The sequence below is a fragment of the Phoxinus phoxinus genome (genome assembly GCF_949152265.1).
Source record: "Phoxinus phoxinus genome assembly, chromosome: 10".
NCBI classification, from domain to species: Eukaryota; Metazoa; Chordata; class Actinopteri; order Cypriniformes; family Leuciscidae; genus Phoxinus; species Phoxinus phoxinus.
The window spans coordinates 35,857,913-35,875,412 of NC_136885.1; the positions used below are offsets into that span (position 1 = coordinate 35,857,913).

Here is a 17,500-nt window from a genome sequence, read left to right on the forward strand (position 1 = left end):
GTTCCAAGATGTTAAAAACGCGACGCTGATCATAGACAAACGGGGAGAAATTAGTATCTACCGCACGCACCGTCTGTTTTTTTTCTTATCATAGCCTACAAATGTCTTCGTTCATAGTCTGACATATATTAGAAGCTATGTGTGTGTCTGTCACGGATTTGCACTGAATTGATTCTCAAAAATACGGAACAAAGTGCGTTCCGTATCGGTTCAATACGGAACAAGACTTTTATGTGTCAAATACGGGACGATTCCGTATTATACGGAACGGTTGGCAACCCTAGCCCTACTGTGAGTTTTAAAATAATCGTTTAAAGGGGGGTATAATGCCCTTTTGAAAAGATGTAAAATAAGTCTCTGATGTCCCCAGAGTGTGTGTGTGAAGTTTTAGCTCAAAATACCCCACAGATATTTTTATATATCATGTTAAAATTGTCACTTTTTGAGGGTGAGCAAAAACACACCGTTTTGTGTCTGTCTCTTTAAATGCAAATGAGCTGCTGCTCCCGGCACTGGGGGCGGAGCTACAAGTGCTTGTGTCCTTTTACCTCACACACACACACACACACACATGGTACATGGAACATTTCAAAAACTTTTAGCCTTTTATGTTCAAACCGGAGTCAGACGATGATGGAGAGACTCGAGAAGAAGTGACAACATGTAGAAGAACAGGACATTTCTGAATGGTTAGTTGATGAATTTATTCAGATTATGTGTAGTTATCTTCTAGCCATTGATTAGCATATTCTGTCTCGATAATCTATAAATCGTGTTCTGGGGGCGGGGTTTATGTAAATTCTAGGGTTGGTGATGTCACTAACGGGAGGAATGTCGTGTAGTTCCTACCAGCCGTTTGTTGTAGTTCTTAAAAAGAGATTTCTTTAAAAGCAAATATCTCCCTTTGCTCTGAACTTTGAGCGTTGTAACTTTGCAGGTGTTGTTTATGATCAAACACAACATTACACACTAACTACAGTTAGAAAAGTCAAATCATAATCAACCGCCCCTTTAACAACAATTTGTACTACATTACCCATGATGCTGTACAGAATCATTCCACCAATCAGAGAGTCAAAACTCCATAAGATCTCTTTAGCTCCGCCCACTCCTATGAAGCACTGCGGATTATGTAATCGAGGCGATCTCCCAACGCTCTAAAAAATGCTGGGTTGTTTCAACCCAATTTTGGGTCAAATATGGACAAACCCAAACGTTGGGTTAAAAACATAATTAAAAAATGTAACCCAACGGCTGGGTTTGTCCATATTTGACCCAAAATTGGGTTGAAACAACCCAGCATTTTTTAGTGTACGCTCTCAAAACACTGAAATGTGGGTTATATATGGATATTTAGCAATAAACTTAAAATATATTATATATATATATCATTTTTTAAATGGGTAGTTTTATATTTCTACACCATTTTCAATTCGATTATGCTGTTCGCAATGCATCATGGGATTGTAGTTCTTTCCCTCACTAAAGTTCACATTTGTGTTTTATATTTTTGTCCAATTCTCAAATCAAAGTTTGTAATGTTGTGATTCTCCTCGTAGCTTTGGTTCATATCTAACGCTTCTACAAAGACTTGTGTAAAAATACAGAACATATATACAATATCACCTACAGGTAGTCTTTTTTTATTAATAAATGCAATTATTTATTAAACATTGAGCATTGACACTCTAGTAAGTGCATTACAGTATAATCACTAACTCACTGCCACTTATTGCTTTATTTACATCATGTGGATTGGTCGTGTTGAGGATAGTATTTTATTTTCTCATAGAACACCCTAGCAACACAATAGCAACCACCCATAACACCCTAGCAACCACCCAAAATACCTTAGAACAGCCTAGCAACACCATAGCAACCACCCATAACACCCTAGCAACCGCCTAGCAACCACCCAAAATACCTTAGCAACCACCTAGCAACCATTCAAAATACTCTAGCAACCGCCTAGCAACACCATAGCAACCACCCAAAACACCCGAGCAACCACCTAGCAACCACCCAGAGCATCTTAGCAACCCTCCAGAAACACCCTAGCAACTTTAACCTACTTCAAACTATACTTTAAACTACTTTAAACTTCAAACTACTTTAAAATTTAATTTAAACTTCAAACTAATTTAAACTTTAAACTACTTTAAACTACTTTAAACTTCTTCAAACTATCTGGTCCAAACTTTCACAAGCCAACTTAAAGTTTGTCTCGACAAACTTTTTAATCTAGTTCTCATTTATGAATTATTTCTGGCCACTTTGACACTAGTGCTTTTCTTTCAGACCAGAGTCTGATCTATTCATAACGCTCTACAAGTCTTGTAGTAAAATACACTGCATTGATGTATTATTTTTGGTTAGATAACATTAGGATGCATTTGCAACTGAAGATTCTGAACTCTAAGATTTTCTTAGATCATAAGATCATCTATATAGATACTGTATGTAAACTTGCACAACTCATATCATTTCATCTTTGATGTGGTTTCTAAAACACTTCATGAACACTGTACCGTGATGTAACCGAACTGCAAGCACATTTCATAGTTGTTAAAGCGATTTGTACTCGCTGGGATTTTCTCATGTTTATTTTTTAATTGGCCATAAAAGGTTTGTGATAAAAGAGATTGTGCACTCGCAGGACTTCGGGTCTGTCTGTAAACGTTTGCTTGATGTTCAGCTTTTTAAAACATGATTTTCTGTATTTTCCAATTCATTATGAGAACTGCATAATGCTGAAGACATAGTGCTGACTTTTCTGTTTAATTGTTTCCTAATTAACATTTCAAAATGGATTGATTTAAAATGCTTTTTCACAAAGTCTTGTTTTCAGGCTTCACTAGAACATGTTTTAATGCATTAATGTTGATTATTTTCCTCATATTCTCCATTGTTGCGGCTCCTCTCTTCCCAGTCTGTCAGTAACGCTCTGTTTACTTCCTGTCTCTATGAAGCCCCTCCTTCTGAAAAGCACACTGTGCTCTGATTGGTCAGCTGGAGCAGTGGGTTGTGATTGGTCGAGCGCTTCGAGTGTGTTTGGGAAATGTCCCGCCCCTAATTACCATAACCGCCAGTTTAACACACTACTGACTAACTCAACCAGACCCCGCCCCTTTATTCTGCGCATTAATTATTATAATGAGGAATATTGTGACGCGGAAGAAACTCAAGACTACAATGGAGGCGTTTCAGGAGTTCATTGACACAACACTGTTCACTGTACAGTCTCTATAGCAGATGTAGATTGTGCCGATATCAATATACTATTTTATACTGATATTTTGTGATACTTGGCATTGTAGGAGCTTTTTAATAAAAAGATTCACATCATGCCAATTCATATTTCCTAACAATCGCCTTTAGTCATGATGACTATTCACTTTATATCAGCTTCTTGTTGCTTAATTCAATCCAGATTTTAACGCCAGGGCCTTTAGAGACGTGATGGTGGAGGATTTCACAGCTTCTGTTTGTGAGAAACAACTAGAAGCCAATTATCATGTTTTTGCTCTAATTGGTGTATATTTGGAATCGATTATGTTTCTCTCCTGTTAGAATATGTTGTCCAATTTCTTCTGTCCCTATAGATGGAATTATTTCAGTGTGGCTAATTTGAAATATCAATTTAGAGTTTAACATAACGAGATTAGCTATTGAATTTTGTGCATGTGTTGCATGTCTGGATCATACTTCACCCTATATAATAAAAAAACGATTTTATTAGCACAATTTTAAATTGCAATACACACTGTGGCCTAAACCCGAATAAGTTGGCAGAACTCAAAACATTAACCCTTTATATTGGCACAGCCATTATTTATTTAAACCAGTAATATCCTATACTAAACCTAAACCAATCTTGACAAACTATATATCATTTGAAAGCTTGCAATCTCTAGTTTACATATTTTGTGACTGATTTTTAAAATGCATTACAGAGGAGCCGTAATTTATCAATTTGCAACAAGAATATGTTCATACTCCTGAGGCGTGTTCAGACCTTTATTTTGAAATAGTGATGAACATGAAAAATCATGAAAGAATGGTAGAAACCTCAGTTTGTTTTCATGCCAAGAGTTCAAAAGACAGCATCCGTTCAATTCTTTTAGAAAAAAAAGCTCTGAAAATGTTTTAAATATGAAGAAAATAATAATAGATTCAGCATTAGTGATGTGGCAGCGAGCTATAATGCACATACGTGATCTTCTGTGTTTCTTAGAGGTTGAATTCATTTCAAAATCTGCCAAACTTCCAACACTACTTCTGAATAGGATTTCTACTTCATAAATTGTATGAAAATTGTAAAAATAATGGTTCAGACTCAAACAACATATGGAGATGGCGGCGCTCCTTATATGGGCAGTGATGTCCACTAGTGGAGAAGTGTGGTACTGCGCTTTTTTTGCAGTTTTAGAGTCCACCAGGTTTTGAAAATATATATTTTATATAAAATATGAATAATTAAACATTTTCATAAACTCAAATTTCTATAACTTTTTTTTCTGTTTAACTTCCTTAATTTATTTCACTTCAACAAAAATCTGCCAAATGTCTTCTTTAAAACAAGACCAATCTTACATCGATATTCCAAAGCATTCTTGAATCACAACCGCAGAACTAGCAGATTTTTATTTTTACTAGATTTTTATTTTGTATTAAACATTTCAAGTTAAGAACAATTAATGTGAACACTTTTATTAGTATTAACTTAATTAGCTTTAACAAGTTAATCTGTTAACATAATCTGCTAACTTATTAGTAATATTATGTTATGCAGGAGCACTTGTTGAATGAGTGCAGCATTATAAAGGTTTTATTTGCTCTTAAATCAAGCGCATACTCCACTCGTCACCATGATGGTAACTATATAACCAACATTAACAGAAATTCATCTAAATTAGCATAAGAAAACATAATCAGTACTAAATCTCCAACTTAACATTAATCTTGCACACACAAAAAAAAACATTATATTACACTTAATTTGAGCATTTACTCTCCCTTTCGAGTGCCATCGGCAAAGCATGCTGGGAAATAGACATCCAGTTTTTCAGTTCAACTTAAGTTCGTCTAAATTAAAATAAATAATTTAATAAAACTCAAAACAATGAAACCGTTCAGTTTACTTAAAATATATCAGTTCTGTGAACTTGAAAGACAAAGAAAGTGCTAAATACTCATAAAAGGTAACTAATTCGTTTAATTTAAGTTTGTCCAACTCAAACCAATTCATTATTTTGAGCGTTAGGGGTCATGAAGGAAAAACGAAGAAAAAAAACACTTCTATGAACAATATATTGCAATGTTTGAGTCACACATTCTTCCTCAGCTGTTGCATAACTGCAGTGTTGCAGTATAATGATGTCTGTGCCAGATATACTGTAGTGTGTGGGATCTTTCTGTTCTCCTCATGATGTTTCCATGTCTGATGCACATGCCTGTAGTCATTCAGGTGAGTATTTATCTGTTAAAAATGCAGATGCAGAAGCAGTTTGTCCACACTGAAAGCAGAAATGCAATGCAACACAATCAGAACAAATCAGAACATATCTGATTTTTAATTTGCAGTTATATTACTTGTATACAAGGGATCACATTTCTAATCTAATTCATTACATGATGTGTCGAATAAGTAATCGAATGAATCGCAAATTAATCCCACATCAGTTTTGGCTGAGAAATTACGATAATTTAAAGTCATTATTGTGTTAGATGAGAAGAATAGATATTACAAATATCTATATTGAACCATAGAGTTCTCGACTCTAATTTTGGAGTTGTCTAATACTTATGGACACACTTTGGTCAATTTTAATGGTTTTGAAAGTGCTTTATAAATAAAAGTTGAGTTGAGTTGAGTTGAGACTCAATATTAAAGAACCCTTAATGCCAAAAAGGAGAATATTTAAGGAGAAATGTCTTAAATTGGTGCATAATACTAAATAATTTCTAGTGAAAATTGTATCTAGTATGTTTATAACTAATTAATTAAAACTAAATCCATACAAAATCCCTAAAATGTTCAATGGACCTTTTATGCTTCTAGATAGAACCTTTTCTTCTAAAACTTAAAAAGCAACATCACATTTGCAATCGTGCTCATATTCAGAAAAAAACATAATTCTCGCTCGTTTGATATTGCTATTGCTAAACTAGACCATATAAATATAATTAGACAAAAACACATAAAATGGCTTTTTTTTGCCCTCATATTTATTGCCATTTTAACTGCGTTCCAATCACGCAGTCAATTTGCATTTAAAGCGTTAATAATTTTAATGTGTTATTTCTCCCCATAATTAATCGCACCAAATTAACGTGTTAAATCGTCAGCCCTAAATTATATATTACTCTATGCAGTATGCAGTCATATATTTTCTGGACCAATGCGATTTAATAATAAGAGTTATCAGGCATGATGTCATATACATCAAAAATAAAATAACGAAAAATATTTTTTTATTATTATTGTCTTTCTCTCAATTCAAATGTAATGTAATATTTGGCTGTCCCTGAACCCCTGGCTCTTTTGTATTCTGTAAGTAAGGGTTTAAACTAGGGATGGGCAATGATTAATCGCAATTAATCGCATCCAAAATAAAAGTTTGTGTTTAAATAATATATGTATGTGTACTGTCACTGTTTATAATATATATAAATACACATATGCATATTTAAGAACTATTTTCATGTATATATTTATACATAATTTATATTATATATAAATATAAATATTTTATATATAAATAACACATTTTTCTTGCACAGTGACAGTACACATACATATATTATTTAAACACAAACTTTTATTTTGGATGCGATTAATCGTGATTAATCATTGCCCATCCCTAAGTTTAAATAAATAAATTAAATCCTGTTGCGATTTGTATCTGGTTGAGACAAACCCAGACGAGAGCTTTTATCGCAGTAATGACAGTCTAATGGAGGAAACCCAGATGCATCACACTAATGAGAATTTTAAAGGAAATGCGCTTAATTGACATGAAAATTATGGAAAAATTCTTAATGGCTCCAAAAATAGTCTTTATTTTATTTATGCATTCTTGATGCGTCTCTCTTTGTGTTTCCCCCCCGGTGGATCCTAGATGTGTGTCTGTGAGTCAATGCGGTCCCTTCTGAATTCATCCCTCCTGCTTTAAGAGGAAAGACGGGAGAGGAAAGATCCTTGATCTCAGGGAGTCGGCAAAGCTAATTACTCCTTAAGGGAAGCAGAGAGGGATAAATGGAAAAGCTCAATTAATGCTGGTTGTCATTACCAGTCTATTTGCTCAGGTTGAGGCGTATAAAAAGCCCTGGTAATGCGAGGCGTAGATGCTCACCCACGATGACATGAGGAACGCTCATTAAACCAAACCGCTAGCGTCTTCTGACGGCGCTGACTCCAACACGGCGCATAGTGATAGTTATTCATGACACAGTCAAACCATTACGGGCATCAGCGCACAAACTGGCACATTTGAGTAATGTGATTGTGATGTCAGGTGCCGCCAGTGGTTTTTCTTCTTCAGAGAGTTGAGTGATGTGTTAAGCTCAGCGAGGAATACTAACTAGCTATACAAACACTTCCAAGAGGCTAATTGTATTGCTGAGAGATTGTTCTGTCATAACTCAGGAGATGTTGACATAATGTAGTTCGCAAACCTTTTTAATTCCATAATTTGGTTTTGAGTAAGGAATGATTGACGATGTGCCGTTGAATTATTGACGGACACAACGCGAAGCACCATTATACCTTGAGTCTGCATTATTTCTCAATAATTCAGTGGCGCATCGTCAATTATTCCGCTTATACTTCAGTTACCACACCTCAAAACATTGGTCAGATTACGTATTTCAAGACATTTTTCAGGTTTTTGTCCTTAAAACGTTCTTGTGTGTAGGACCAATTTCTTACGCATCTCATCCCACGCCTCCGTTGCTGATTCCAAAACATCATTTTAGAGATAATAACGGGGGATTGAGACATTGATATGCAGACTAATGCAGTTATTAATGCAATTATTACAGAGAGAGAGAGAGAGAGATTAAGCGTGTGTGAATTACCCGAGTCTGTTCAGAAGCGTCTCTACACTGTATAACAATTTTTTGGTTTAACTTAAAATTTTGAGTTCGTTGTAATTCTAATTTTGAGTTAATACAATGAAGAAGAATGGTTTAATAAACAGAAACTCAAAATAGTGTGTTATCTTCACACATTAGTTATCGAAGTTGATTTGACAAAAGATAAAAAGTTGTGATAACAAATCATGAAAATATTTGATAGTGAAACTGTAAGTTTATCTGCTTCAAAAACAGTGCTGTAATTTCCTCGTTTTCAAGATGCTAAACTATTGATAACACGCTGACAACACGTTTCTGTGCGGGTGTGTGTCTGTATGTGTGTGTGTGTGTGTGTGTGTGTGTGTGTGTGTGTGTGTGTGTCTGTATGTGTGTGTGTGTGTGTGTGTGTATGAGCGGGAGAAAAAGAGTGCTTTCTGTACATGATAAATTGTAATTTTGTGGCAAAATACAGGGAAATTATTTGTCATTTTTATATTTTGTAACGGAGACTTAAGACATTGATAGCAGATTAATGCAGTTATTAATGCAGTTATTACAGAGAGAGAGAGAGAGAGAGAGAGAGAGAGAGAGTGAGAGAGAGAGAGAGAGAGAGTTTCATTTCAACTCATTGTTGAAATGAGTTTTCCTAAGAGACCCGGATGATCCACTATTTCCGGTCAGAATCTGAAGTGTAGATCGATGCGCACGCTAACGGCTAATATTGCCCATAACCCATCGCGCGCTGGACGAGGATTCGGTTAGAACTACAAACACGAGTGAAAAGTGTTAAAAACTACAGACATGGAGGACGCGCGAGTCCGGCGTTATGCAGACAGGTTTAGATAAAGGGGTTTGAGTGATTCATTATCAGTATCTATCCTGACGAAAATGTATTTATTCAATGTTGTCCACATTATATTGCATCTGCAGCAGCTTATGAACTTTTGTAAAGACACGTTTAGCCATTAACTTTTAAATGCATCATTACATTCAAATTGCAAACACACGAGGAGAGTCTCCGATAGTCCCGCGACTGCAGATGAACGTGCGTCTACATTTCTCTCCGAAACGGTAGGATATTAAATTAGATTGAATGGAGGATTTTAACTGTGACGAGATGATTGACAGGGCAGTTTACAGTGACAGATCTGTCCGTTAAAGAGGACGAAGTGTGTCTCAAAGCTTGCCTACTCTATTGCTACACACTCAAAAGTATGTACTTTTTCTTCACAAAAAGAGTACATACTTTTAGGGTGTAGTATAAGTATGCGAATTGGGACGCAGCCTATGTGTCACGGTTTGGGTTTTGTTTCTTGTTCCTGCTTGTCTGTCATGTGATCCCATTCTAGTCATGTGATCCTGCCATGTGTTCCCTTGTCTGCTGTGTCATGTTGTCATTGGTTCATTGTTTAATTGTTCACAGGTGTCTAGTCGTTAGTCTTGTGTATTTAAGCCCTCAAGCTCTGAGTCTTTGTCTAGTATGGTTTTGTTACATGTTGATGGTCCAGTTTCCAGCCTTTGTTTTATTATGTTTTGTAATTAAAGTTGCATTTGGGTTCTCAACCAGTGGATCATTCGTTACAGTATGTGCTTTCTGTACATAATAAAATGTACATTTGTGGCAAAAACATGGAATGTCATTTTTATCGTATTGTTTACTATATTTATTTATTTGCGTGGTCAGTGTCGTTGTGGGTTTTGGTTCGTTAGCTGTGGTCGGCTGTAAAGACCTGTGAAATAACTGATCATTTGGCGGAGTGATATGGAGCTGTAATGCGGTCAAAACCTGCCGGAACTACTTTATCAGTGCGGTTCCCTGAAAATAACTGCACACCTTTATCAACCAATCAGATTCAAGCGTTCAACAGCCCTGAATAAAGTGAAATAGAATGAGAGAAAAATTGATTTGATTGTAAAAACTGGATGCAACTGGGAAAGTTCATTCTAATGGGATATTCTGTAAATCTTGTGAGGCATTTGTGATTTTTCTCTTGTTGTGAGTAATGACCGTTAGTTATAGACTAATATTTCCTTCTTTCTCTCTCTTTACAGGTTTCATTTATACATGTGGTGGGACATTAAAAGGGAAAAATGGGACCATAGAAAGTCCAGGCTTTCCTCACGGATACCCAAACGGAGCGAACTGCACGTGGGTTATTATAGCCGAGGAGAGGAGCAGAATTCATATAGTTTTTCAGTCCTTCGCTGTGGAGGAAGAATATGACTTTTTATCTTTATATGATGGACATCCTCATCCTGCGAACTTCAGGACACGGTAAGAGCTGGACATTATTAAAGCACGGCCATGACATCAAAATGAGTATATTTTAGAGTATTCTCCGTGCAACTGATTTAACATTTGGAAAATGGAGCAAAAAAATATTGATGACATCATTTCCTGCTCAGGGGCTTATGCAAATTGTCTCTGTGAAACGAGCATGTCCTTGCCACCTGCGGCTGACTGGAAATAGCGAATAGCAAATGTTGATTCATGGCTGTGACATCGACTGAAGCCGATTGGCTGTAAACGGGAAACGGGGAGAATAACGAGCTCTTCGTGTGTTTCGCCGACACTTCCTGTTTCAATAAGAAATGTGTCCGTGTGTAAGTGAGAATAATGTCTCGTCATTCTCACACAATAAACACACACAGGGATGGGAAGTCAAAGGGCCTTGTATTTATTTTGCGCAAATTACTGATTTTTTTTGTTTAAAACTGATTTTTAAATTAATAAGTAGGCATTAAATATTGACATAATCTATTACATATATAGCTGTTCTCTATCTTCTAATTGATTTAATCAAATACAGTAAAATTATGAAATATTATTATAATGTAAATCGTGATCAAAGCTGAATTTATCATCATTACTCCAGTCTTCAGTGTCACATGATCCTCCAGAAATCTGTGTAATATGATGATCTGATGCTCAAGACACATTTATGATTATTATTATCAGTGTTGAAAACAGTTTCATATTTTTGGTGGAAATCATGATTTTAAAAAATCAGGATTGTTTGTTGATTAGAAATTTTGATGAATAGCATTTATTAACTTTGTTTTTTAAATGTATTATATAGAATAACATGTCACTGTCATTTTTGATCAATTTAATGCATATACTTAAACTATTAATTTATCTTTTATTTTATATCTTTACCACAAATGTTTGAATGGTATCCAATAATAATAATAATCATAATCATAAATGTTTGTTTTGTTTTTTCTTTCGTCTTCATGTGACACTGAAGACTGGAGTAATGATGATAAACTCAGCTTTGATCACAGGAATAAATTACATTTTACTATATATTCACATAGAAAACTGATGATTTACATTATAATAATATTTCATAATTTTACTGTATTTTTGAATAAATCAATTGCAGAAGAGACTTGAAAATTTTTAATGTTTCCAAACTTTTGACAGGCACTGTGTGTGTGTGTGTGTGTGTGTGTGTATGTGTATACACACACGTTTTTCCATTATATACTCTTTTTGTATATACTGAATGTACAAAAATTGGGCTTGAATTATTGATTTGGGTTTAAGTGTTTTTTGTGTGTGTGTTTGACCGATTAGAATCCAGTTTCCAGAGAGTTGCTGCATTACTCGTGTCATAACGCAGTGCTTATATGTGAATTATAGACCTGATTACCAACGCAACGTGGGGCCGAAACTCTTCCAAATGCTTAAAAGCACACAGAATTAACCTCCACTAACTCTCCTCTAATTAAAGGGTAAACCAATTATTGCAACAAAACTCTCCACCAGCCAGGAACAAAAATCAGCAGTTCCCCCCCGCGTTACAGCAGAAACTCACTCGTGGCAATTACCATGATTGAAAGTATTTATTTTATGCCAACTGGAATTCACAGACTCCGTATCGAAAAGATACGCCTCATTGGTGACATATTGCGCTAGTGATGTCATTTCCTCAGTTTTCCCTCTACTAAAATGCCAGAGAGTTGTCAGAAAAATACATTTCTGCTAAAGTGTTTGTTTTATTCTCAGAATGCCTTGATAGTTTGTTTTCGGTGTCACGGACGGTTCAGAAACTGGCACACTATTGGTTTTAATGCCGGAAAGTGTTTATCTGCAACATTCTCTAAGCTCCGCCTCCTTTGTTACAATTGCTCTATAGAAAGTCACATAAAGGGTCCTATCTTGCACCCAGCGCAACTGACTTTGTACTGGACGCATGTATCATTCCTATTCTGCACCCGCGCACAGCGGACTCTTCCCTCCACAGACGCACGTCGGTAAATTAGGGAATGAACTTGCGCTCGGGGGGGCGGTTCAGTGTAAAGAGGAGTGTGTTCCGGCGCAAACGTTCCCTGGTGATATTCTGCAGTTCCAGAAAACAGTTCCGCCGCTGACCAGGAGAAACCAGTCTAAAGACAGCGGCGCCGCGCGTCAGTCATATGCTATTTTAAGCGCGCGTGCTTGGCCATTATGTAGTGTGTGAACAACACACACACTTTGATTCTCTAATCTAAACAGATTATCATTTAGTTTTCATTTTTGCAAATCATACATTATTACAAGGACATTTTTGCAAATCATACATTATTACAAGGAAAAATAATACCACACGAGGGAAATCATTGTTGTGTCCGTGAAGATGTGAAGAAATATAAATCTAGATTACACATTTACCCAAATTATTATACGCCTGTTTAACCGAAGCTAATGTGTGTGTTTCTCCATCATCCTCATACAATGTCACTTCTCTGTGTTTTACGGCCCTGACGAGAACGTCGGTCTCCTCGGCTGTGAACCGCTCCTGGCGTGCGCCGGCAAACCCGCCGTTATAATAGCAATCCGCCGTTATAATAGCAATCCGCCGTTATAATAGCAATCCGCCGTTATAATAGCGATCCGCCGTTATAATAGCAATCCGCCGTTATAATAGCAATCCGCCGTTATAATAGCGATCCGCCGTTATAATAGCAATCCGCCGTTATAATAGCAATCCGCCGTTATAATAGCAATCCACCGTTATAATAGCAATCCGCCGTTATAATAGCGATCCGGCGTTATAATAGCAATCCGCCGTTATAATAGCGATCCGCCGTTATAATAGCGATCCGCCGTTATAATAGCAATCCGCCGTTATAATAGCGATCCGGCGTTATAATAGCAATCCGCCGTTATAATAGCGATCCGCCGTTATAATAGCGATCCGCCGTTATAATAGCAATCCGCCGTTATAATAGCGATCCGCCGTTATAATAGCGATCCGCCGTTATAATAGCGATCCGCCGTTATAATAGCAATCCGCCGTTATAATAGCGATCCGCCGTTATAATAGCAATCCGCCGTTATAATAGCAATCCGCCGTTATAATAGCGATCCGCCGTTATAATAGCAATCCGCCGTTATAATAGCGATCCGGCGTTATAATAGCAATCCGGCGTTATAATAGCAATCCGCCGTTATAATAGCAATCCGCCGTTATAATAGCGATCCGCCGTTATAATAGCGATCCGCCGTTATAATAGCAATCCGCCGTTATAATAGCAATCCGCCGTTATAATAGCGATCCGGCGTTATAATAGCAATCCGCCGTTATAATAGCAATCCGGCGTTATAATAGCAATCCGCCGTTATAATAGCGATCCGCCGTTATAATAGCAATCCGCCGTTATAATAGCGATCCGCCGTTATAATAGCAATCCGCCGTTATAATAGCGATCCGCCGTTATAATAGCAATCCGCCGTTATAATAGCAATCCGCCGTTATAATAGCGATCCGCCGTTATAATAGCAATCCGCCGTTATAATAGCGATCCGCCGTTATAATAGCGATCCGCCGTTATAATAGCGATCCGCCGTTATAATAGCGATCCGCCGTTATAATAGCGATCCGCCGTTATAATAGCGATCCGCCGTTATAATAGCGATCCGCCGTTATAATAGCAATCCGCCGTTATAATAGCGATCCGCCGTTATAATAGCGATCCGCCGTTATAATAACAATCCGCCGTTATAATAGCGATCCGCCGTTATAATAGCAATCCGCCGTTATAATAGCGATCCGCCGTTATAATAGCAATCCGCCGTTATAATAGCGATCCGCCGTTATAATAGCGATCCGCCGTTATAATAGCGATCCGCCGTTATAATAACAATCCGCCGTTATAATAGCGATCCGCCGTTATAATAGCAATCCGCCGTTATAATAGCGATCCGCCGTTATAATAGCAATCCGCCGTTATAATAGCAATCCGGCGTTATAATAGCAATCCGCCGAGGAACAAGCGCGCCGGCTCTTAAAGGGAATGTGAGAGGACGCTCCGATTGGTTTATTTCACGTTACGCCCAAACCACAGCTATGAATAATGAAGCGACTTCAGACCAACACATTTTAGATTTGCGTCGGCGCAAGAGTCGTTTATCCCGCCGGTATAATAGCGACAGCGCCGGGATCCGCCCACAGAGTTACTTGCGTTTCAGAGCGTTACAATAGGGCCCGTAGTGATGAATTGGAGATTATTTTTAGCAAAATGTTTTCAGTGTGTTGCTTATAAGGGCTGTGAAGCATTTTATCTGTTTTCTCCTTTAGAGAAATTGTTAAATGGCCCTGATTAAAATCTGCTAACTGTGAATCAGAATGAGGAAAACGCAGAAGACAAAAGCCTCATTTGATGACGATTGCAACTGATAACTTTAGCATGCGTGAACACAACGGATTCTGCACACCGTGTCATTCTGAACTCTTTAGTTGCTGACCTAAATGAAATACTTGAGCAAAAGTTTAATAACATTATTTTATCTTGGAGCACATGCTGGAAAAAAATAAGTTTTCCATTAAAAAGATCTAAAAATCCTACATTTACTTGAGAAGCAAAACAACTTAAGATATTAAGTCTTGTTTGCTGAAAAATGTATTAAAATTATGAAGTTTTTGCTTAAAAGAATGAGGTCAGAAAATAAAAAAGTTTATTTTTTCGACATGTGCTCCTGTTTTAAGTCTCTTTTTCTTGTAAAACACACTCCAATAGTCTCGGTTTCATCTACAACTTTGAAAGATATTCCACTCTCCACTCACACATATTTTCGGCGATCTTCCACAAGGATCTGGTCATGAGCACTTGAAGTTTTCCCATTATATAATCTCTTTAATAGACCTTAGATCGAATGCAGCAAATCTTCACAAAAACACATTGTGGAATAAGAGCAAGTCCTTCATTATCTGCTGTAAGTAAATCAATAGTTTTTTTTCTCCTCCTCTGCAGACATGGCAGTTCATTTGCAGTTATTAAAGCATTAATCTTCTGAAGAATGTGATGCCGGTGTTGTGCCATGTTTTTGGGTTTAACAGAATTACTCAAACATTTATGAGAATTGGGAAAGTGCTTCGATTAAAGAGCAGGCGTTTCATTAACATCGAGTAATAGATGCTCCGGCTTTACCATCCAATGCAAGAAGCAGAACTCAGAGCCATAAAGAGTCATAACGCCTCTCGCTTCACGAAGCATCTGTCGTTGTTGATCCACAAAAGCTTGTCAGTGTTATTTTGAACGATCTTCTTCTCCTTGAGAAGCGATTGTGTCCCAGCGAGCTCTAGCCCCATTATGTCTCTCTGTGAGGGCCGGTGCAAGCCAGACTTAACTGAGTTTATAGAAAACACTCATGGATCCCCGGCATGCACTATACGAACCAAAGTTCTGCATTATTTAGTTGACAGGCTGGGTGACAGGTTTAACTGACGGGAGGCAGAATTGTTATTTAAATTTGAATGTGAGGAAATAGAGATTCATATAACCTATTCATATCAGTTTCAGTCATATCAATTTTGGTTTGATAAATCCTTGTTTTAGATAGATAGATAGATGGATGGATGGATGGATGGATGGATGGATGGATGGATGGATGGATGGATGGATGGATAGTTTGATAGATAGATAGATGGATGGATGGATGGATGGATGGATGGATGGATGGATGGATGGATGGATGGATGGATAGTTTGATAGATAGATAGATAGATAGATAGATAGATAGATAGATAGATAGATAGATAGATAGATAGATAGATAGATAGATAGATAGATAGATAGATAGATAGATAGATAGATAGATAGATAGATAGATAAATAGATAAATAGATAGATAGTTTGATAGATAGTTTGATAGATAGATAGATAGATAGATAGATAGATAGATAGATAGATAGATAGATAGATAGATAGATAGATAGTTTGATAGATAGATAGATAGATAGATAGATAGTTTGATAGTTTGATAGATAGATAGATAGATAGATAGATAGATAGATAGATAGATAGATAGATAGATAGATAGATAGATAGATAGATAAATAGATAGATAGTTTGATAGATAGATAGATAGATAGATAGATAGATAGATAGATAGATAGATAGATAGATAGATAGATAGATAGATAGATAGATAGAAAGTTTGATAGATAGATAAATAGATAGATAGTTTGATAGATAGATAGATAGATAGATAGATAGATAGATAGATAGATAGATAGATAGATAGATACATAGATAGATAGTTTGATAGTTTGATAGATAGATAGATAGATAGATAGATAGATAGATAGATAGATAGATAGATGATAGATAGATAGATAGATAGATAGATAGATAGATAGATAGATAGATAGATAGATAGATAGATAGTTTGATAGTTTGATATATAGATAGATAGATAGATAGATAGATAGATAGATAGATAGATAGATAGATAGATAGATAGATAGATAGATAGATAGATAGATAGATAGATAGTTTGATAGATAGATAGATAGATAGATAGATAGATAGATAGATAGATAGATAGACAGATAGATAGATAGATAGATAGACAGACAGACAGACAGACAGACAGACAGACAGACAGACAGACAGACAGACAGATAGATAGATAGATAGATAGATAGATAGATAGATAGATAGATAGATAGATAGATAGATAGATAGATAGATAGATAGATAGATAGATAGATGACTCATCAATATTCTTGGTCTGAAAATATTGGTAAAAAACAGTTCATTTTAAAAAATTTATCAACTTTTATGACACAAAACATCTTATTTTCTAATGGGAAACTGATTACTATGAGACGCATACAGGAACAGTTTTCATCCCTTCATCATGTCTTCCACCAGTGTTTTCCTCTTTCAAATTGATTTGTGTGTATCAGCATCAGCAATTTATTCCCACCGAGAGATGTTGTGGAAGGGCCGGGATCTCGGCGTCTCGGGATGTTACTTGTTTTGTACCGGCAAATAGGGAAATATTTAGCTTTCCTCCGGCGACCCTCCGTTTCAACACGTTCTGGAAAAATCCATTTATCAAAGCAATTCGAGCAGAAGCCTTTGATACGTTACTTATCCCAGCGCCGCCTGACATCGCAATCTGTCATTTCTCCACTCAGAACACGGC

At 36.5% G+C, this 17,500-nt stretch overlaps 1 protein-coding gene across 1 annotated transcript in view; it reads left to right on the plus strand.

Annotated features, from left to right (window-relative positions):
- Positions 1 to 17,500, plus strand: part of csmd3a (CUB and Sushi multiple domains 3a) — a 382,979-nt gene that overhangs the window by 21,505 nt on the left and 343,974 nt on the right. Inside the window, exon 2 of the mRNA XM_079626776.1 lies at positions 10,129 to 10,351. Within this exon, the coding sequence (XP_079482902.1) occupies positions 10,129 to 10,351 (223 nt within the window). The remainder of the gene's footprint in view (positions 1 to 10,128; positions 10,352 to 17,500) is intronic.